This window comes from Triturus cristatus, chromosome 2_1 (genome assembly GCF_964204655.1).
Source record: "Triturus cristatus chromosome 2_1, aTriCri1.1, whole genome shotgun sequence".
NCBI lineage: Eukaryota > Metazoa > Chordata > Amphibia > Caudata > Salamandridae > Triturus > Triturus cristatus.
This window is the reverse complement of record NC_140581.1, coordinates 987,321,721-987,345,635: the sequence shown is the minus strand read 5'-3', so window position 1 is coordinate 987,345,635 and position 23,915 is coordinate 987,321,721. Positions and strand designations below refer to the sequence as shown.

The 23,915-nt window shown below is 45.5% G+C and overlaps 1 protein-coding gene across 1 annotated transcript in view; it reads right to left on the bottom strand.

The window, feature by feature from the left end:
- SEC24D (SEC24 homolog D, COPII component) overlaps nucleotides 1-23,915 on the bottom strand; it is a 553,336-nt gene that overhangs the window by 501,936 nt on the left and 27,485 nt on the right. Inside the window, exon 2 of the mRNA XM_085634340.1 lies at nucleotides 16,431-16,615. Within this exon, the coding sequence (XP_085490466.1) occupies nucleotides 16,431-16,578 (148 nt within the window). The 5' untranslated portion in view covers nucleotides 16,579-16,615. The remainder of the gene's footprint in view (nucleotides 1-16,430; nucleotides 16,616-23,915) is intronic.

The following is a 23,915-nucleotide window of genomic DNA, read 5'->3' as shown; positions in this document are numbered from 1 at the left end:
TGTTTGTGGTGTAAAGTGCTGACACACTACACTGATACGAGTAGCGCTAAACAACAAATGCATATGAGAGAGGGGCTACGGAGCGATGAGGGACACTGGTGGAGGGTGGCAGTGAGGGAATCTGAGGAGGAGGTAGTTGGAGGGGCTGTGGAGCGATGAGGGGCACTGGTGGAGGGTGACTGCAGGGCTCGAGTCGGGGTACCGGGTGGATGGCGTCCCCTTACTTATTTTAACGGGAGCTCGATTACTGGAGCAAATGGAGCCACACATTTACTCTTTGGCCTCTCTGGGGCGAGATCGGAGCTCATTCAGAACGCTGCTCACGCGCTGGCTTCTCTGATGTAATGGCATCTAAGGGGTGAGCGAGGGGAGGCAATGAGTCTGATGGTGCAAGCCACCTTTCGTGACATCACTTCCTGTTGTGACGTCAGCGTCCCCCCACTTTTTTTAGGACTTGTGCCCTGGGTGACAGTGAAGGAATCCGAGGAAGAGGTCATGGTGTGGAGGGGGAGCTAGGGTGAGATGAGGAGCACTGGTGGAGGGTGGTAGTGAGGGAGTCTGAGGAGGAGGTCATGAGGGGGAGGGGCTATGGGGAGATGAGGGGCACTTGTGGCGTGAGGCAGTGAGGGAATCTGAGGAGGAGGTCACTAGGGGGGCCATGGAGGGATGAGGGGCACTGTTGGAAGGTGGTAGTAAAGGTATTTACGGAGAAAGAGGTTATTGGTGCGGCGCCAAAAAAGACTTTCGCATCAGCGCTAAAGGCGGCCCTGTCATGGCCTTTGTTTTTGTTTATTTAATTATCAGTCGGGTCATAAGGGCTACTGTGGAACATACTTTAAAGTGCATGCTAATTATATTTACTGCTATATTCAATGTTTTAAGTTTGAAGGTGATTTTATTAATGTTTTTACTGGGAAAAAGCAAAGTGGAGCCCGATGGTGCCTGATATGGGGCTGGGGCCCAAGGTCAGCTGTGAGATAAGGTGCACTGAAGAGAGGATTAGTGGATAATCAAGCCTGTAAGGGAGAGCGTTGCCGAGTCCGGGGTCAGGTGGAGGTAATAATGTAGAGGGATTCTCCCTGAAGGCTCGCACAGAGGGAGCCTGTAAGGGAGTGCGTTGCAGAGTCCGGGGTCAGGTAGAGGTAGTAATGAAGAGGGATTCTCCCTGAAGGCTCGCACAGAGGGAGCCTGTAAGGGAGTGCGTTGCAGAGTCCAGGGTCAGGTGGAGGTAGTAATGAAGAGGGATCCTCCATGAAGGCTCGAACAGATGGAGCCTGAGTAGTATCACTTGCCTGATACTCCCATTTCCGAAACCTCCTCTTCCCATCAAAGGAACATTACATGGAAAGTGATAATATTTAGAAAGAGATTTGGAAAAGAGTGAGTTTTACTGGTCCTTATAAGACTAAGAAGAGATAAAGGAGGACCCTGAAGCAGGCCTGCCCTGACATATATGCGACAAATCGAGCCGGCAGTGGCCCACCCAAATGCACCCTTGGCCCACCCAAACAAAAATTACTGGAGCCGGGCCTGATGTGTAGCAAGAATATATGTGCATGTTTGCATTGTGTTGAGGGGATTACCAGGTAATTGTTCACGCAGCTCTCTGATGGATGTCACATGCAGTTTTTCTGAGTCCCCAGATAGATCATGCAGTCTGTGTGTTCTCTTTTGTACTTAGTCAAAAAAAGAAGAGGGGGACCAGGAGCTGGTTATGGTCCAATGTCCGTGCTCCACTCATGACAGTTAAATCAATGAGGACATTGTTCCCTGTTGGCGGTGAAACAAAAATAACGATCACCTGCTCAACATAGGTAGAGATAGAAGAAAGAGTGTAGAGGGGGGGAGGAGAGGGGGGTAGAGGGGAGATGAAAAGAGGCAGAGAGAAATTTCCCCAGTCTCAAGGATCCAATCCCGAAGGGGAGGACTCTATGTAGCCTCTAGTTAGCCCTCACACACCCCGAGGGATGTCTTGCTTCATCATTGGGCTTGTTGTTGCTCCTCGTCGGGCCGGCGCTGCAATGCCCGACGGTCCCCCGAAGGGTCTCTTTATCGGAGGTCTTTTAAAGAGAAAAGCCGTAAGGTGAATGCGGGTATGTGGGCCAAAAAACAGTAAGGAGGATCCGAGAGGTAAGTGATTGCGTGCGTGCGAGGTGTGTGAAATAAAAATGCCTAGGGGTGTCCAAAAAGTGAATTTTAATATAATGGAGCCTCTGGCAAAGTAAAAAGACCAAAAGGTCGCAGGGTCACTAATAAGCGCAAGGTGCTAATGTGACTTTAATAAAAGCTCGACATGTTTCACGCCTAAAATGCCCGAACGGGTCAGCGGCGTTTCATCAGGACCAAAAAAAAAAAAGAGCGTACCAAGCTAGTGTAACCCTCGTGTATCTGAACGGGGTTTCCTAGGTTTTGCCGAGGCTGCCAGCGCCCTATTTGGGTTGCGTCGGGGGCCGGCTCAGTCAGCACCTACCCTCTGCCAGCGGCTGGAGGAAACCCCGTTCAGATACACGAGGGTTACACTAGCTTGGTACGCTCTTTTTTTTTTTTTCCTTGCTGACTAGGTCACTGTACCCCGCAGCCCCGTACCACTTTTAACCTCCTTTAAGACGTGGGTTACCCCTCCAATCTCTGGCACCCCCGTCTTCACCGTGCACAACCTTTCACTCTTCTTTGGTCCTGATGAAACGCCGCTGACCCGTTCGGGCATTTTAGGCGTGAAACATGTCGACCTTTTATTAAAGTCACATTAGCACCTTGCGCTTATTAGTGACCCTGCGACCTTTTGGTCTTTTTACTTTGCCAGAGGCTCCATTATATTAAAATTCACTTTTTGGACACCCCTAGGCATTTTTATTTCACACACCTCGCACGCACGCAATCACTTACCTCTCGGATCCTCCTTACTGTTTTTTGGCCCACATACCCGCATTCACCTTACGGCTTTTCTCTTTAAAAGACCTCCGATAAAGAGACCCTTCGGGGGACCGTCGGGCATTGCAGCGCCGGCCCGACGAGGAGCAACAACAAGCCCAATGATGAAGCAAGACATCCCTCGGGGTGTGTGAGGGCTAACTAGAGGCTACATAGAGTCCTCCCCTTCGGGATTGGATCCTTGAGACTGGGGAAATTTCTCTCTGCCTCTTTTCATCTCCCCTCTACCCCCCTCTCCTCCCCCCCTCTACACTCTTTCTTCTATCTCTACCTATGTTGAGCAGGTGATCGTTATTTTTGTTTCACCGCCAACAGGGAACAATGTCTTCTCTTTTGTACTGCCAGTCACCGCTGTATTCAACTGTGTAGCATTGGACCATGTCATGTATGTGCATGTAAGTTGCATGATCAAGGTTACTATTAGCGGCGATACTACGTGTCTCTCGGACCTCTTTGAAGGGGGGGCGGCAATCTGAGGGGTAGCCCCGGGCGCCATAAGCTCTAGCTACGCCACTGTCTGTGCTAGCTGAGAGAGCTGCAGAGTGTGTGTGCCGCCCTGTTTTTGGATGTAGTACATTGCTGTCATGTTGTCTGTGCGGACTAAGACAGCCTTGCCTGAGACGTGTGTTTGAAAGGCTTTCAGGGCTAGAAATATGGCCAGTAACTCCAGATGGTTGATGTGGAGTAACTTTTGCTGAGGTGTCCACCTGCCCTGCATGGTGTGATGTAGTAGATGAGCTCCCCAGCCGGAGAGCGATGCGTCCGCTGTTAGAACTATTTGAGGAACCGGCTCTAGGAACGGTCGCCTTTTGGAAAGGTTTTTGGTGGTCCACCACTGCAGAGAGCGATGGGCACGACCGTCTACCAACACCAGATGTGTTAGCTGACCTTGAGCTTGGTTCCATTGGCGTGCTAGGCACTCTTGGAGAGGACACATCTGGAGTCTTGCATGAGGTACTATGAATATGCAAGAGGCCATCATCCCTATAAGTTGCATAAACACTCGGGCTGGAAGTGAGTGTTGAGGTTGAAATTTGGCGCGAAGAGCTTGTATGCTTGCTATTCGGGCAGGGCGGGGGTAGGCTAACGCTTTTGAGGTGTCTATGGTGGCACCGAGGTATTGTTGTACGTGGGAGGGATGCAGATGGGACTTGGCGTAGTTTACTGTGAAGCCCAGGTCGTGAAGTAGTTGGATCGTGGCGCGAGTGTGTTGTACGAGATGTATGAGCTAGCTTTTATAAGCCAGTCGTCTAGATATGGGAAAACGTGGATGTGTTGTCTTCTGAGGTGTGCTGCCACTACTGCTAATTGCAAAAAGAACTGTTGATGGACAGAATGCAGAACAATGTCATACATTCACCCCAGTACAGAGATCTGGGCCTAAATCCATAGTTTTTTTGATCACCATGCCATTCCAGTTTGGACCCAGCCATATGCAAATTAGTCTTGACCCTGTGCCCCATGGGAACAGTCCAGCCCGAACTGCCAGGCCAAGTCCTCCCTAAACTGGAAACTAACCCTGGGTGCGACACTACGCTTCGCCCACGTAGTGTACGTAGCGATGCCTGCTTCGCAGTTTTCGAAGTAGGCGAAGCAGGCAGCGCCTACGCACACGCGAGGGCGAAACGTAGCTGCCTGCCGCCCACCACCCGCCCCCATACTTTTAAAAGAGAACATAAATGTATAATAAAGCAAATTAAAAGGCACTTACCTGAAGCGCGGCGTCTCCGGGGCTCCCTTTCCTGGTTTTCAACTTTTCTGACAAATGCGCATGTGCGGACGCCTGCGCATGCGCATTTCTCGCAAGAAATGCACATGCGCGGGCGTCCGCGCATGGGCATTTGTCAGAAAAGTTGAAAACCAGGAAGAGGGAGCCCCGGAGACGCCGCGCTTCAGGTAAGTGCCTTTTAATTTGCTTTATTATAAATTTATGTTATCTTTTAAAAGGAGGGTGGGCGGGAGGCGGGTGGTGCGTAGTGGGGCTACGCGAAGCGCGTAGTGTACGTAGATTCGGGCACACTACGTGCTGCTTCACGTAGCCCCACTACGCCCACTACACCCACCCTTACTGGAAACAAGCATCCTAGGACCTGTTTCGGGGTTTCACCCCTCTTCAGCCAGGATAGCTTGATTCCAGTGGCATGGAGAGCACGGGACTCACGTCTGAGCATACCCGTCCCACTTGGGGTGACAAATGCAAAAAGAACTGTTGATGGACAGAATGCAGAACAATGTCATACATACATGTTTCCGGTCCAGGGAGGACCTGGCTTGGCAGTTCGGGCTGGACTGTTCCCATGAGGCACAGGGTCTAGACTGATTTGCATATGGCCAGGTCTAAACTGGGGTGGCATGGTGAGCAAAAGAATGCTGGATTTAACCCAGATCTCTTGACAGGGGGTGAATGTTTTGATTTGTTCTGCATTCCTTCCATCAATTGTGTGTCTTTTGCTTTCTCGCCCTAAGTGTGCCAGGTATGCCCAGACGTGGGTCCTGGGCTCACTGTGCCACTGGAATCAAGCTATCCTGGCTGAAGAGGGGTGAAACCCCGAAACCGGTCCTAGGATGCTCGTTTCCGGTCCAGGGAGGACCTGGCTTGGCAATTCGGGCTGGACTGTTCCCATGAGGCACAGGGTCAAGATTGATTTGCATATGGCCAGGTCTAAACTGGGGTGGCATGGTGAGCAAAAGAATGATGGATTTAACCCAGATCTCTTGACTGGGGGTGAAGGTTTTGATTTGTTCTGCATTCCGTCCATCAATTGTGTGTCTTTTGCCACTACTGCTAGGCACTTGGTAAACACTATTGGGGCTGTGGTGACTCCGAAGGGGAGTACTTTGAATTGGTAGTGGTGACCGTCCACTACGAATCAGAGAAACTTCCTGTGAGCGGTGTGAACGGGAATGTGGAAAAAGGCGTCCTTGAGGTCTATTGTGGTTAGGAAGTCGTTTTGGGAGAGCAGAGGAAGCACCTGCTGGAGTGTGACCATGTGAAAATGGTCTGAGTGTATGTATTGGTTTAGGGGTCTGAGGTCCAGAATGGGCCTGAGAGAGGCGTCCTTTTTTGGTACGAGAAAATATAGGGAGTAAATTCCCTTGTTTTGTTGGTGGGTAGGAACTAGTTCTATTGCATCTTTTTGTAGGAGGGAGATTACCTCCCGCTTTATAAGTGACAAATGTTCCTGTGACATTGGGCGCTGTTTGGGTGGAATGGTTGGGGGGTGATGTTAGCTCTAGGCAGTAGCCCGATTGGATTATTTGTTGTACCCATCTGTCTAAGGTGATGGTAGCCCAGACAGGAAGGAAATTGTGGAGTCTGCCCCCGGCTGGAGTGGAATAGTCTGGGGGAAGTGGAGGGAAGTCACTGGGTGGGGGTGGAGGCAGAGCGGGAGGTGTTAGTTTTGCCTCTGCCTTTGTTATTGTTACCTCTGTAACTGCCTCTTTGATAACCCCTAGTGAAGGTGGATTGGGTAGGGGTTTTGTAGGAAGTGGAGGCGCTGTCGGAGGAGTAGCTTCTGGTGTTGCGTCTAAAGGAGGAATGGCGAAAGGAGCGCCTGGGAGCTTGCGAATGCAAGGCTCCCATAGATTTTGCCGTGCCTGTGTCCTTCTCCATTTTTTCGAGGGCTATATCGACATTAGGACCAAACAGATGTTTCTCATCAAAGGGGTGGTTGAGGATGGAACTTTGAACCTCAGGTTTGAAACCTGAGATGCGTAGCCAAGCATGCCTACGTAGAAGGGTGCTGGTGTGAATTACCCTAGAGGCGGTGTCAGCTGCATCAAGGGCACAACGAATGGAAATGTTTGTAATGTTTTTGCCCTCTTGAATCAATTTGTTGGCCTTATGTTTATATTTATCAGGGAGGTGCTGTATGATTGTCTCCAGCTCATCATAATGTGCCCTGTCATATCTGGCTAGGAGCGCTTGGGTGTTCGCGATACGCCAGATGTTGGCCGCCTGGGATGGCGTCCGTTTGCCAGAGGCGTCTAGGAGTTTAGACTCCTAATCTGGCAGTGGTGCCTCACCTGATGCCTGGGAATTGGCACGTTTCCTCGCATTGGAGACTACCAGGGAGTCTAGTGGTGCGGGGCCTTTAATATAGGGTGGGTCTGTTGGGGCGGCTTTATATTTTTTCTCAATACATGGGTTAATGACCCTGGCCCTAACTGGTTCTTTAAAAGCCTCTGGTGCGTGCTTAATAACTCCCTCAAGCATCGGCATGATTGAGGTAGACCTGTGTGCAGTGTCGAATGTATCTAAGAGGAAGTCCTCCTCTACGGGGACTGTGTGGAGATCAACCCCGTGGTAGCGGGCAGCCCTATGGAGTAGTTGGTTAAAGCCCATGGTGTCCTCGGGGGGGGGGGGGGTCTAGAAGGGTAAAGCTCGTCCTGCGGGACGTTAGGGACGTCTGAGATGTTGTAGTCGTCCCATGGGTCTGGGGAGCCTGTAGGAGTAGGGTCCCCTGTTGGTTGGTTGTCCGCCCCATCCCCTGTGTCGTAGATAATGTCATCATCATCATCCTCATCTGGAGATGGTGTAGGAGAATGATGAGGTGGGGGGAGGAGAAGGAGGAGGAGGTGGAGGAGGAGGTGAAGGAATCCTCAAAAGGGAGGTGACAACGCCTCTCCTCTTTGGTGGTGGAGCTGGTTCAGGCTTGTCCAGTGGTCTTTTTCTGGTGCTATGCGACAAATGGCCAGTCTTTGGATCTTTAACGAGGGTTTTTTGGTAAGGATCGGGTCGAAACAGTTCGTCTGTAATGGGCAGATCCTTCGGTGCCGATGGTGTCGGAGCCGTGGGTTTTTCAGGCGTCGATTCGGCACTGGTTCTTGGCTTCAAACCGTGGGGTTTAGCAGTGTCTTTTGACTTCCTCGGTTCCGAGGTGGTTTTCGGCTTCAAGGTTTGGGAGTCGAAGCTTTTCGGCTTCTTGCTCGGCTCTGGGGGTGTTACCGGTGCCGAGGAGCCGGTGCCAGTCTTCGGTGCCGAGAGCTTCGGTGTCAAGCTCGGCGCGGACGAGGAAAGGGACGTTTTCTTTTTCGGTGTCAGTGCCGATGATTTTTTTTCGGCACCGAGGGTAGGCTGGCTCGAGCCCGAGCTGCCTGAAGGCTTGATGGGCTTCTTGATCGTGCCCGGAAGCGAGGTATGGGAAGCAGTCTTTTGGTGCATACCTAGGCCCGAAGGCGAAGGCGTGACCGAAGCCTTTTTCAGTGGCGTGGAGGGGGGTTTAGGGTCGGGGTCGACGTCTGTACTCACGCCCCTCTGTGCCGGAGTGATGTCCGACCTCGGAGTCGTCAGCTTCGGAGGCGCTGACGAGGCCTTCTTTGGTGTGCTGTTGTTCCGGGACATCGACGCCTTTTTCGAAGATGTCGTCGGGGAACAAAGTCGACGAGTGAGCCATTGTTCTCCTTGCCCGTCAGTCCCGAATCGTCTTTTTCGATCGGAAGGAGGCGCAAGCTGGACAGTCCCCCGCCTCGTGTTCTGGGGAGAGGCAGAGGTTGCACACCTCATGGAGATCGGTGTGGGGAAACTTCGACCTACATCGAGGACACTTCTTAAATGGAGTCCTTTCCATCAGCCAGGACCGGAGCCCAGGTAGGCCCGAAGGCCTTCGTCGACGACCGGAATCGAAGACTTAGTTTGTTGAGTCGCGTCGAGTGTTGGAGAACGCGATCGAGACAATACCGTCGAAGGGGGGAGGATTGCGCGCTGAACAGGAAAACTGGAACGGTTCCGAACTGGAGCGCGAAGAACACATCCGAGCCCGATGGCGGAAAAAAACAATCTGAGGATGGAGCCGAAGCCCATGCGCAATACGATCCAAAGGAGGAGTCACATACCTCTTGACTTCCAAAGACTTTCCAAGAGAAAAATAACTGCAACATCCGGGCCCAACACCAGATGGCGATCTATGCACAGTGTGTAATCTGCAGCTCATATGCCTCGAGCACACATTTTCCTCACATTTCAGTGATGTAAAGTTCTGGAATCTGCGTGGATCCACAAACTTCCACCCCAAAGTCTTCCGATAACAAGCATTGAAAATGCAATAGGTCTCGCCTTTGATTAAGTTAAAGCCATTTGCTTTGCTAATGGTATTGTATAGCAAAGCAAATGGCTTTAACGTAATGAAAGGTGAGACCTATTGCATTTTTAATGCTTGTTATATTATTGATGCAAGAGAAATAGTGGAGAAAAATAAATGCATATGCATAGGGGGAAATTCCACCCGTAGTGAATCGGTATTATGGAACAAAAGTGAGATTACGAAGACAGGATCTTATATGAATGTGCAAAACACAGCTGCAATAATAGACATCACAATGCACATTTCATAGCTGCTACGTCTGAGGAGAAATGCAATCAATTAAAGTGCTTCTAACGTAGAAGATATGGACGTGGCCACCACTGCCAGCAACGTTACATTACTACCACCATCATTATCACCACAATCATTTCCCCCACTGCCATTATCACCACCACCATTGCAAATATCAGCATCACCGATATCACTATTGCCCCACTATCAACATCACCATTATAACCTCTCAACTATCACCGCCTCCAACATCATCACTATCACCAGCATTACCAACACTTTCAAGGGCAACGTTACTGACACTATTACCACACCATAATTATCACCACTATGACTACCACCACCATTATCAGTAGCACTATTGCCACCAGTATAACCATTACCACAAACACCACACTATCATCTCCGCCGTTACCAACAACACTACCACCAGCATCATGGCCACATCCCCACTATAATAGAGGTACAGCTGGTCAAGGAATGTTTATTGTTACACAACTCAGTGGTTCTCATGCTTACATTATCATCACTAATACGAGTGCCACCCCAAGACCACTACTACTTCAAGCAACACTACAATGGTCACCAGCATTATTGCCACATTTTGTCGTGTTTGTGTGTGTAAGAGCAATGTGTGTTCGACGGTGTTATAAGAGCGGTTATACAGGCATGTGTGAAAGTCACTGAGAGGTTGTATCAGTCATAAAAGGGCAGATCTATTGGCTTCGCAAAACGCTTGTTTATAATGTACTTCAACCGTTGTCTACTACAATAGATCCTGAGCCTTCCCCCCCCCCCCACTGCCAGCTTTCCTTAGGAGTCACTCACCTCGTCCCGCACCACTACTGCTGCTCCAATCGCTTCCTACAAAAGCACTGTTTATGTACAACAAGAACTAACTTTTTCCATAAGTTCTGATGTTCCTATGTGGTCTCACACTCCATGGGTCCTACTTCACAGTCCTCTCGTTCGGAGGTTCCAAGCGGTGATATGCTAGCCCTGTTGCGAAACTTGAGGCTCCGGATCTTCCCCATCGCAAGCCGCCGCAGCAGCTTTAAAGAAGACGTTCACGTGGAGGCAGCCATGGATTCGCTTGGCGCATGCGTACTCAGTCCCCACCGCAGCCAACAAATCTCATGCAAAAACAGAGTATGGAAACACAGATGCAGTTTTTGAGGTTACATGCAAAATGCAGAGGAGCGGTGCTGCCAGGATCCTGAGAGGGGAGGCGAGGGAGGGCGAGGCTGAGGTTGGGAAGAGAGAGCTGGAGCCTGGGAGAAGGGGTGGGATGAGGGGAAGCGGAGGAACGGAACTGGTGATGGAATCGGCGCAGGATAAGGTGAAGTGAAATACAGCGTGGGGGGCCGTGCAGCCACGGTGCCTCAGGGGTGCGGAGGATCTCCCTGCGGGATGGGTGAGGGATGTTTTGTTTTTGCAGGGTTATGCGGACCCATGTCAGTGGCGACTCTGCTTCGTTGGGCTTCCACTTTCGTCCGTAGTGAAAGCTTTCTTGTCTTTATGGAGCCATGTGTTTGAAACACATGGCCCCATAAAGATAAGAAAGCTTTCACGACGCACGGAAGTCAGACGAGCCCATCCAAATGGGACGGCTCAGAAAGCCGAGCAAAGACGTCACCGACACCTCTTTTCCAATGGCTGCCCACCGTTTAGCATAAACGGTGACACCGGTCAATGGAAAAGGAGGGGCGGGGCTTAATGCCCCTTACAGAAAATCCCTCAAAACATTGAATCTCGCCAGCGAGACTGCGCATGCGCGCAGCCTACGCCAGGTGAGACCTAAAAATTATACCCCACTTGTGGGGGTAAGCCTAGTGCCTGCGGCAGGAAACAGGCCAAAACGTAACATGGACAAACCACATTCATACAGTGAAAACTGACCCTTTTTTTTCCAACTTTGTAGGAAAAAAAAACATTTTTCCCACATTTCTGTGATGGAAAGTTCTGCAATCTGCGTGGGTCCACAACCTTCCACCCACCAAGCATTCTCCAAAGTCTCCCGATAAAAATGGTACCTCACTCTTGTGGGTGGCCAAGTACCAGAGACACTCAAAGGCATAAAACGTATTGAGAAGACATCAAAATTTCCTATCGCAAAACGACCTAGTTTTGCAAGGGGAGGCATCTGGGTTCTTGGCCCCAGGCTCGGTGGCCATTTAGGGAAACCTACCAAACCCCGATGTTTCTGTAAACTAGATAACCTGGGGAGTACAGGGAGGTTTGCCTTGCGTGGACCAGCCACCGTTTTCCTACCCAGAATCCCCTGGGGTGGGGGGTGGTAGTAAAAAGCACTGCTCCCACTTTTGTTACTGGGCTCTATATTGCAGCACTGCTGCAAAACCGGCCCCCAGTGACAAAACTGACCCCCATGCCCAGAAAACCAGCCCACACCCCTCCGGCCCACCGGGGAAACGCAGAGTGCCCACTGTGGTCAGTCCAGCCCTGCAGCCAAGCACCATCCATGCACACAGACAGCCAAGCTTCACTCCACGCACACCACCAGGCTAGCGCTAATCTACACACACCGTCATCAAGCGTGAGTCCACCCACACCATTAGCCAAGCGCAGGTCCACACTAACTGCCAGCAAAATGCCTGCCAAAGGTCAGTACACGCAGACGGTCAGCCAAACTCCACTTTACACTAGGCCTGGGTGGTGAACTTCGCTCCGTTCGCGGAGGAAAACGTTGGGAAGTCCATGCATGCCATACCTCCCTGCACTCCCCAGGGTGTCTAGTGTTGAAAAATGTGTGGGTTTGGTAGGTTTTCCTAGATGGCCGCCGAGCCCGGGGCCAAAAACTTTCCCCCCCATGCAAAACCAGGTCATTTTGTGATAGGTAATTTTGATGTCTGCACAATACGTTTTGGGACCTTGCCTGTCGCGGGTACTTGGCCCACCCACACGTGCGAGGTGCCATTTTTATGGGGTGACCTAGGGGAACTGTCATCAAGTGCGAGTCCACCCACACCATTAGCCAAGTGTAGGTTCACACACACCGCCAGCTAAATGCCAGCCAAAGGTCAGTACACACAGACCATCAACTAAACTCCAGTGTACACACACACACACTCTCTCCCTGGTTTCTAGTGGTTTTCTGCCCCCGATTGGGTGCAGATGAGAATAAAAAAAGATCACTGAAACAGCCAAAATGTGTGCCTTGAAAAAAGGGAGCAACCCTTGCCTATGGGGCTTCTCACTGGCATGCCCATAAACATATCCCTGGAGCCTAGTGGGCTTTCTGCCCCCGCGGGGGGAAGATAAGGAGCTATTGCCCTGATCCGCTTTCCGGGTGGGGCAGAAATCTTTTTTGGTGGGGGGGCATTGGTATGCCCATTCTCCGCCGCCCCCACCCCTACGTATTAAAAAACTAAAAAAATCCCTGGTGCCTAGAGGGCTTTCTGTGGGGGCAGATCAAGGGATATTGGCCCCATCTGCCTCAGGGGGGCAGAAAGACTGCAGAATTTTTGGGGGGTGGGGGCAAAAATAATAATAATAATAATAAAAACATTATAATCCCTGACATCTAGTGGGCTTTCTGGGGCAGAAACACTGTATTTTGCGGGGGAGAGCATTGGCATACCCATCTTGGGCAGCACCCACACCTAAATTCAATGAAAAAAAATCCTGGCATCTACTGGATTTTCTGCAGGGGGGGGGGGCAGAAAGACCGATTTTCTCCAATTAATTTTGGGGGGAGCAAAGGCTCTTGCCCAACGGGCCTCCCTTGTCCCTAGTAGGTGGATCCCAAGATGAGATTCTCCCCTTTCCAACGATACCTCTCCTGACTTTCTACGTGCTCAGGGGGCTGAGATAGGTCCCTGAGCACGTAGAAAGTGAAACTGAAATTGGCCTATAGGCTCATTTCTGTTTCGGTTTCACTAAAATTACATCAGTGCGACATGCGCACTGATCGTCATTTCAAGGAAACCACACAAACTGCCTCGGGAGCTGGGGAAGCTCTTTCCCTGCACCCAAAAATGTTGGGGGGGGGGGGTAAAGGAAATCCCTCTGTTGCCCGCACCCGAGAGATTTCAAATGCCATGTGCAAGGACGGCCGGAAGGTGGCAAAGGTCTCTGTTATTTATAGTCTTAAATTTGTAATTTTTGTAATGCTATTTTTATGTGCATCTTGGTTTTGAATTATTGCATGATCTGTTATATTTTGAGCTTATTAGACTTGTAATTGCTTACAAACAGTTTTTAACTATGTTATGTATAAACAACAAAGGGGCCCCTGGATGGCTTACCAATCTACTCTATGGTGTTTTTGGTTAAGTGCAGGTTCTTAAGATTGTTTATTGACAAAAGAACAATTGTCTAGAGCAATGCAAAGTCCGGGTCAGGGATGTGTGTCCACTGCTGAATCCAACTAAAAGTTATCAGGCACTTCATGCTGGACTGCTCGCTACACATGTCCATAAGAAAAGCTTTGCCAGAATCTTCCCAATGTGTGTATTTACAACACATGATGCCTATGAATTATGTAACTCTACTCAACAAGGTTGCTCTACCATTGCCCTAGATAGATAGCCTGGCATCTCTGGCAGAAGCACTTTGCGTTTTTACCCTGAACTACACTTTTGATTGATATTTATTATTCTAGCGATCTGCACTTTTTGTTTTAATTTGTTTTGACTATGCTATTTTAAATGATGTCATATCACTAATGCATTTGTTTTTTAGTGATTTCATGGCAGTGTGAATCTTGTTTTTCCCCCAACCTTAATGCAAGTTAGTCTTTTTAGTTACATGTATTGTTGTGACTAGAGTCCTAGGTAGTACCCATAGTTTAGCCACTACAAAAAACACTATCAGTATTGAGACTGAACATAGGAGTGCCCACTTCTAAAGACAATGATAACAATGTTTCTAAGTAAAGAAGTAGCCAAAACAGTGTTGTAGAAGTGTGGTCAAAGGAAGTCAAAGACACTACTATCAGAAAAAGCAGATACTGTCAATAAGGAATCATAGAATAAGAGGGAAAAATAGTTTGAGAAAAAACAACATTTCAACAAAATGGCTAAGATGAGGTTATATTACAACTGCCTAGGAAATGTGTAATTCCTAAATAATTGATCAGGATAGTCAGTAAACACCTGAACCTACGTTTTTTTCTTGAAATTGGTGATTTTGATATAGAGTATCCACACGCATCAACACTTATTTTGTGTAGGACTTTCATTAGTACACCTCTTACAAGCTGATCTCATGGATAAGCTAAGCAGAAGGTGAGGAGCACACATAAGACACTTAATCACCCACCCTTCCCTTATATTAGTCTTTTCTCCTCAAAAATACAAAAATCAATACTGTGCCCTGCCTCCTTGGAACCTTCTATTAGCCTTTGCTCCCTCCTTTCCTTAATAAAGATGAAATAAAATGCGTCAGCCATCCACCCACGCCCATCTGGCAGAGCAACAATTGGAATTCCCTCTTTGCTCAATAGTTTTTAATCCAGCATCCTGCCACCATTCTCCATTGGTAAAAATCCCACCCATGATTAGAAAAACAAAACCTATTGTCCTGCAATCCTCAAATTTTTTCGGAGCCTCCATATCAAGCGCTCTGTTCAGTATCAGAGGAGCCAGAGTCGAATTCTGGCCTGCAATGGGGGTTACTCAAGCTTGAAGTGCTTTTCAATGAATCTTCTAATTTAGAGGGGATTTTTGCTTAGGGTATAATTGTCTGGCTAGAGTTACAAAAAACATATTTTATTTTCAAAGACAGATGCTATTGAGCATTTACTTAAAAACTCTTTTCTGTATAATCATACATTACTAAAGATTCCAGGGACAATATAAAGTGATGAAAAAAAACACCAATTCAACAGCATATTATGCTAATACCATTTAATCAGAACAGTGTAGTACAACTACCCAATTTATGGCGGCAATACATATAACTGGCATTAAATATTTAGCGCCCATTTCAAATTTTGGCATTTTAACCAAATTGAATGAAGGCAATGAATGAGCTGGTGATGGAATGAGGAACACTCATCGAAGCAAGTTAACCAAAGAACCGTACACCCACTTTGTCCAAGGCTAAGAACTCCTTCACAATGCCCCAGAAGTCAAATGGATTTTTTTTAACAATAATTTGACAAAATAATAACAAAAAAGGGACTAAATATAAATATTTGAAAATGAGAAGGACATTTCAAAATGTATGCAATTTACAAGCAACACAAACAAAAATACACATGGGGATGTAAAACAATCCTTATTGTATAAGTTGATAACACTTCCGACCCATACAAAAAAAGAGTAACTTTACAAATTGCAAATGTAGGCTTATAATTTTAACAAAATTACAAAATTTTGGGATACACAAACATCCCATACGATAACCACACCCTAATAATAAATCAGAAGATTTTCCTCTGCTGTTAAATGCACGTCTTTTTTCTCCAAACGAAAATTATGTTTGCATAGAGAGAAAAGTTTTCCCATACGCTTCCTAGCTTTAGGGATGATTTTGGGACTCTTTGACAACAGATGCACACAGGTGATCCAATTTTTCTATCCCTAAAAATAGGGGTGTAAATTAGGAGTGAACAGCCTTTGGAAATACCAAGCAAGTTACACATAGTTGTAGGTCAAACCGCCTTTCCACCCTGTAAACACCCACATTTTCACTAAACCCTTAATTTGTGAAGGAGAAAACTTTACCATAATGGTGGATTTTGAGTGGTGGTAAATGGGATTTAGGGTTGGGAATTCTTCAAATCCTTTTGGTGTGAACTGAGATTTGGGAAATGTGACCATCCATCCAATGTTTTGGTGTCATTAATGCAATTTAAAACAACAAAAGATTTTGTGAATGCGCCCCAGTGTGCTGCAAAAACATAATTACATTTTATAGGTTTTTCACTGGCGAGTGACTAACCAGGTTTTGCATAATATTGGTCAAAATCAAGACACTGTTGAATATTTTAGTATACGAGTGTACTTCTAAAGTGTTTATCATTACCAACAAACTTTTTATACGATTCACCGAAAATGCAAGTATTCCTGTGTATTGTTAAATTTTAGTCCTACTCAGCCCATCACTCAATCTTTATTTTACACTATGAATGATCGGGTTAGACTTCTCTTTCCCGATTTAGCAGCATCCTTCTCACTACAAAAAATCAACACTTAATGTACATTCACGTTTGTTTCCTACCTGGTGGAGGGGCGGGAAATGATGGATTTGTGGCTCCATAATGCCCATAAGGCGAAGAAGGTGTTGTTCCAAAGCTTGTGGAATATCCTCCAATTCCCGGCTGTGACTGTGAATATGGTGGGGTTGCAACATAACCTTGCTGGCTCATTGTGGCGGCGTTTCCCTTCAACAGCTCTTGAAATAATCTGAAAAATGATTAATTTAGTTCAACTAAAAGATATGTTTCATACAAATTAAGCACTTTTAAATATTCTAATCAATTATTCATTGTTTTGAGATAAATATACCCTGGGCAAAGCCAGTAACCAGCTTCAAAGTCACAAATAATATAACAGGTTACATAAATAAATCAGGGATATTACACTTCAGGGTTTATGACAATGTTTAAATATTGCGTCGAGTTTTCATGACACTGCATTTGTGTATTTAGCAAATTGAGGGATTTAAATAACTACAAATAATGTACATGTACTGTGATGGTGAAATCTATGTCTAGCGAGATGACTTGCAATTGGGTCATTCAAAAACTACTGTTCCACTTGTGCCAAGTAATACATCTTACTAAGACTATTCCTTAAAATGGAGGGATGTTATGTAGGTCAGTCTTAGAAGGAACTTAACAAAGGGAGTTTGAAGAGATGTGTGAGGTTGTGTTGTTTTTTGTGTTCTCTTTTCAAGGAAGAGATCAACAGATGAGAAGAATGAAGTAGAAATATCGGGAGAAAAGTATTTTTTGTGTTGTGACGGGGAGACTAAATGTAAACCTGTAAAGAGACAGTATTCCTATTATCAAAAATGTCTGAACTGAAATGCCAGTATAAAGTTAAAAGTAAACTTGTCACAATTAGGAAAGGTGATATTTATATTTAATTCAATTTTTGTTGTTGTTCAGCTTTCTGTTGGATCACTATTTTGTCCTGGTTTGCTAATGCACCCGCAGATTACAAGTCTACAGATCAAAACATCTTTGTCCCAACATCTGAGCTCTTATTACGGTTTCCTCAATTAATGCCGATATGTGAGGTAACTTGTTACAGCATCTATTGCAATTAAGAGTTGGGCGGTAATTACCACACATACAGAATTATCCCCATGTAAATTTCAGCAGTTTAATGCCAAAATGTACCGGTGGTAAATATCTTGTAAAGAAAAAAAGAAAAAGGACATGCAGGTTTTAGGGTGGAAAGCACCAACATCTGCTTAATCTGCCCCATTTTTGAGCAATAATCATAATGGGAACCACTTATTATCCTGAATTAATTTCAATCCCTTTGGTGTCGGTCTATATCGGGAGTAATAAGTACCTTTTCCGAGTCAACTGTAATCAGAGACTTTGTCTATGCCATACACCTTTATGTGCAAATCGCACTATAGAACTCCAGACTCCACACAAAATTCTAAGTCAAACTGATTCTAGTTGCCCTTAAGGATTGCAAGAATGTGCTATGTGACCAACAGAATGTTCCTGTACAGTCAATTTTCCCCGTTAACTTAAAGGATAGTTCTCCCTGCAATTGGTCAAGATAGTAGAAGTGGTGTCAATGCATTTACCAACCAATGTTAAGAATGAAGTAGCAGCACCATAGAAAATAATTCTATTTTACATATGACAGGTATATTGCTAGTTAACCTGAATAAAATGATTTTCTGCATTTCAGAAGAAATTTCTCTCGATAATCACAAACTAAATTTGTGAATGTTGAAAAAGGTAACCTTCAGTTATCCCAGGCTTTATCGTCCTTCATATGTCGGATATTATATATTTTTAGGACTCTTATAACACACTGAATCCTGTTAACCTAATAGGTGAAGGAGAGAGAAGCAGTTGGTGGAGCCCAGTTATCCAGAAAGTAGCCTCTGCCCGACAAATAGGCAGGCAGGAATAACACCAATTTCTGTCATCTCTCTGTTGTCAGTCCCCTCTGCTAGCACAGTCGCCACCAGACTGGGACACGGCTAATGGAGTAAACAGCTAAGGACAGAAAGTATAACCATCATGTTACCAACATCCTAGTGACTGGTACCCCAGGCAGGAACTTGCTTGGTCATTACGTTCCTTTTGTGTCTGAATGATTTCCATCACAGATGGCAAACAGCAATAAATAGGTTCTCAAACATTAGTACCCTTTAAAAAAAAATCTTCTGAAATTGCTGACAAGCATGAAAAAGCATGAGAAGGACATGTAAATCGCTTTTTAGTACTTCTCTCTCTCCTCCATTGTGTGATTAAGAATATTTGAATTTTAGTCAAGCATGCAGAAAAACTGTGCAAGCAGCACTGAAGTCAAATATCTAGTGTGGGATACAGTCTGGCCGTACATCAACCATTTATGGGATTTGAATGACATAGCCGAAGAGCTGATAATAAGGCAGTGTTCTATGGGTATGAGGAATGGATTAAAAAGTTCCATGGGTTTGTTTGGGGGTGGTACCATGAGGGAAGCTCCGACAGCTTTTAAATAAAAATGTATTCTACTAATCCTTTATAGGTATGTTGACTTAAGGGAAACCAAAATAACAAGATGGATTTGTTAAGTATAGTTTATGTACAAAAGTTGCTTAACCGCAGGCTACTAACACTCTAGTGCTGTATTAGGCTTGAACAGAGACTTACATCGGTGTCTGCCCAGGCTGCCATAGATGTGGCTGGCATGGGCCTGATTTATTATATATGAAATAGCTGCTGGCAGGTTCAACTGTGAATCTGATTTCCTTAAAACTAATCATGGACTCTAAATTTATGACCAATCAAAAGTAAAAATTTGTCTTTGGGTATAGTTTGGTATTTAGAGATGAAAAGGGAGGATTATGAAGGGAGATAACTTAAATGTCGTCATGTCAACTTTAAGGTCAATTAAAGGTAGTTGTTAGCGACAAATTAATTATTAGAGATACTCAGGAGTAAGAATTTAAAATGCAGTAGCAAGACAACTTTTACATTAATGCCTGAAAGACGACATAACACCAGCCTTCCAAGCGCTTTCCTGGGTACACAAAGCCTATCGCTCACCCTTAAGGCACTCTGTATTACTCATAGGGCCATCAATAGCATGGGCTGATTCTTCATCCACGTAAGACTGCAAAGACATTCACAAGTAAAATCTTTTGCTCTAGACTGGAATCACTGCTGACAGCCCCAACCTAAAGGAAAGTGTGCAACAGGGAAACCCCTTTCTCTGTACAGGCTGCAAAATTATAGAACTCTCTCTCTGCAAGGACAAGAAGCATTCAGATCGGCTACTTCCGGGCTAAGATGGCGCCTGCACGATCGGTCGTGTGGGCTGGGTGAGCTGGTCCTCTGCTGAAAACCACGGCTTAACGGTAGACGGCCCTGTTACCCTGTATTTGATACTCGGAGAAAGTCGGCCCCGGTTTTGTGCACCTTTCGTCAAATGCTGTGAAGGTCGCTTTCCGAGAGACTCTTGAACGGCGGTCCCGGTTTCGGATGTCCACAATCACGCTAGCAGAGCCGAATGGTCGACCGGCTGTAGCTCCTCTACTGCATCGCGGATAATTCCAGAGCACTGAGCCGAGCGGTAACGCCCACACAGGTGCTGTGAGTTGACGGCGTGGTGTTCGGCCAGGGAATACGGAGCAGACGGCCGGAGGAGAGTTATGATGGCCCCGAAACATACACGGAAAGCTCGCATGCAAGAACTCAAATCGGGACCCTCCATGGATTTACAGCCTTCCAAGACAGGTGAGAAGGACCTTACGGCAAGCTCAAAATCCGGGGCTGTGGTAAAATCCAAACAGGCTATAGCTACTCTATTTTTAACTGCTGAACAAAAAAAACTTAAGGATATGGAATTAAATGAGTCTCAAGCAGAATTGGCAACCCCTCGGAGTGAAGCTTTGACCGTCGTTAATGAGATAACCGAAGGCTTAGGAGAGACTAATAATTTAACAACTCCATCTCGTGTTAGATCAGCGCGGACAGATAACACTCTGCTCATATCTTCTGAGGGGGAAAAAATCATTGAAACGATAATCCCAGCTGCTTCGTCTGAACTTGAGTCCGGGGATTTTTACTCGGTCTCAGAGAACTCAATTTCCTCCTCTGAGGAGCTGGCCACGCAGTGTGCAAAACAAATGACTTTTGAACGCGAGTTTGAGTCTGATGAGGACGAAGTGAATGTCAGTGGCGAGTATGAGGAGGAGGATACTCCAATTACGGTTAGAGACGCCACTGAGGCATCTATGACAGAGGGGGCTACTGATACTCAAAATGCTCAAGATGTACAAGCTGGGGACATTACACTTGCTACAATCTATCAGACGATTCTGAGCCATATGGATAAAACGGCATTAGAGAGCCAAAAAATTCAAAACTCATGTCGTAAATTACAAGGTTCAATAAGAAGGCTGGTGAAAGTACAGTCAGATTTTGGAGAACGCTTCACGGAGGTTGAAACTAGGATCTCCAATATTGAAGATGAACTGATTAAACAAAAATCGGTCACGGAGACTTTGAACAGTAATAAAGAGGATGTATTGTGGAAAATGGCAGAGATGGAAAATCGCTCTCGTCGGAATAATTTGAGATTAATGCAAGTTCCGGAGGGTAATGAAGGGCAGGATCCACGGAAATTTGTAATAGATCTTTTTCAGAAGGCGTTTCCAAAACTGAATAAATGGGACTGGGAGCGTGAAATTGAAAGGGCTCATAGGTTTCCGTTTAAGATTCAATCACGCCCTGGTCAGAACCCCCTAGACCTAGGCCACTTCTTGTCGCTTTCAACAGCTTTCGAGCTAGAGAAGATATTTTCTTGCAAACTCGGCCAAATACTCAATTAATGGCTGATGGATTTACTTTCTTTTCCACACCGGATTATTCAAAGCATACAATGGACGTCCGGTGGCAGTTGCGACAGTTAGTGGACTTATTTTAAAAAAAGGGCGCCCAGGCGTATGTTATGAACCCTGCTAAACTTAAAGTGATACATAAGGATAAATCAAGATTCTTTACCCATGTAAATTCAGCCAAGGAGTATTTACAATCATTGAAGGATCCTTAATTTATTATATAATCATTGCAAATTTTTTGTGATTCCTGCTGAACCGAATGCCTAAGATTAGGGTAACTGTACTAAATCATTAAGTATGAACTGTCTAGGATCATAGATTTTTGATTCGATTAGATAACTAGAAGGTTACAGGGCAGGAAAGTCCTTTGTAGTGTTTTTTTCTTTTTTTTGGTTTGCCGTGGGGTTCAGCAGCGATGGGATCACGTTCACATCCATCTATAGGACTGTGTCCTAAAGCCCGATTTAAGGGAAGGGAGGGTGGGCTCTTGCAGAGGTTGGGGGGTGGTCAGGGGTTCGGGAGGGGCAAGGGCCATTGGGTAGGTTGTAAGGTTTGGGAAAGGTTGGGGAGCAATGAAAAAAAAAAAATTTCATGACAGTTACACGGGAGAGAGAAGGCGATGAAAAGGTTACTTTTGTTTCACTTGCTGATATTCAGTTTGTAAAACTGTTCAACTACTGGCTAAGTAGTGTCAATGATTATCTTTTGATTTTGAGGAAAAAGTCTGTATGATACGTGGTATCAAGATCTGCTCATTCAATGTCTCGGGGCTTAACTGTAGTAATAAAAGGCGGAGAATAGCTGCAGAAATACGATATATTCGTCCTGATATTGTATGTTTACAAGAGACGCATTTATCTTGGGATAAAAGGACACTGATAGCAGACCTGGGCTATATGCTAATTGTTGCTTCTCAACAAACTAATAATACCAGAGGTGTCATGATCCTTTCTAGAACTGGATATTGCACGGTGGGCCGTAAACTAGCGGATAAATGGGGTAGGTGGGCTATATCAGAAATTACAGTATCTGGAATGGCTTTCACCATTTGTACAATATACGGCTCCAATTTAGATGAGGCCGAAGTTTTGCAGCAATTAAATATTGAACTTGCCGACTGGAAAACTCCGCTAATTTTATGTGGAGATCTCAATATTAATTTGAATACCTGTGAGTTAAGGGCTGGTTTAGAACATTATAATGGACGTAAACCACGAGTATTTAAGGCCTTATATGATTTAGTAATTGATCACGGGTTGATTGATATATGGAGTAAATGGCACTCTACTTTCCCGGGATATACTTTTTACTCTGCACCCCATAAGAAATTTGTCCGGTTAGATTATTTTTTCACGTCCTCAACTATACAACATCAAACTAAGATACAAACCTTCCCCAGAGTTACTTCGGATCATTCTCCTATATTACTTGAATGTTCTATTTTAGGGGACTTTAGAGATATAAGGAGCTTTTCATTTGATAGGAAGCTGTGCTTAGACGAACAATATAGAATTCACATGATGGGATGGATGACAGAATTTTTTTTAATTAATTTAGGTACTGCTCACATCTCAATACTTTGGGACACTTTCAAGGCTTGTTTTAGAGGAGAACCTATAAGTTTTGGTTTATATAACCAAAATAAATTACGGTCTCAAATGGGGGAGTTTCATGAGTCACTAAAGGTTGCAGAAGTAGATCTTGCTAAAGCAATAAAAATACCGGACAATGCATCACAGATTACTATAGCCGAAGCAAAAATTGCACAATGCAAGGCGATTATAACCGGGGTCTGGGCGGAAGAGATTGCTCGGAAATATTTAATAAACAAAAGACATATTCATGAATATGGTGAATCTATAGGTCGCTCATTAGCGTTAAGATTAAAAATGAAAGTAACTTCTCGATTGATCTCCAAATTACAGGATCAATCCGGGATAGTACGAGAATCACCAACGGCTATATTAGATATTTTTCAACAATTCTATTCTGAACTTTATACTCAGCAGTCAAAGTCTACTGTAGTTCAAATTCCGGATACCTGTATATTAAATCAATTAACTGAAATAGAGGCAGAAGTCCTGGATAGCCCCTTCACTATGGCAGAACTAGAGATTGCAGTCAAGAGCATTCCAAACGGTAAAGCTGCTGGTCCAGATTGCATTCCGGGGGAAGTTTATAAATGCTTTTTTGAATCATTGAGGTCTGTGATGTTAGAAACATTTAGGATGGCACAAACTGGAACTGCCCCAAATACATGGAATGAAGCATCAATAGTGGTGTTCAGTAAAAAGGGGAAACCACCAGAGCTACCTGGCTCTTATCGACCAATATCCCTACTTAACTGTGACAGTAAGCTTTACTCTAAGATGATTTCGAACCGTTTATCCAAAGTCATTTCGTCATTAGTAACAACTACCCAGCACGGTTTTATACCTAAAAGAGGAACGGTCTCTCATATCAATAAGGTCATAACCTTATTTGATATTGCAGAAGTTGAAAAGAGGGACTTGGCATTGATACTGCTCGACGCGGAAAAAGCTTTTGACCGTGTAGAGTGGGATTACTTATGGGAAGTGATGAGAAGAATGGGATTTGGGAAAGCTATTTTAACTGCAATTCAAGTTCTATATAAAACTCCTAATGCGAGAATTATTGCTATGGGCCTTAAATCCGATA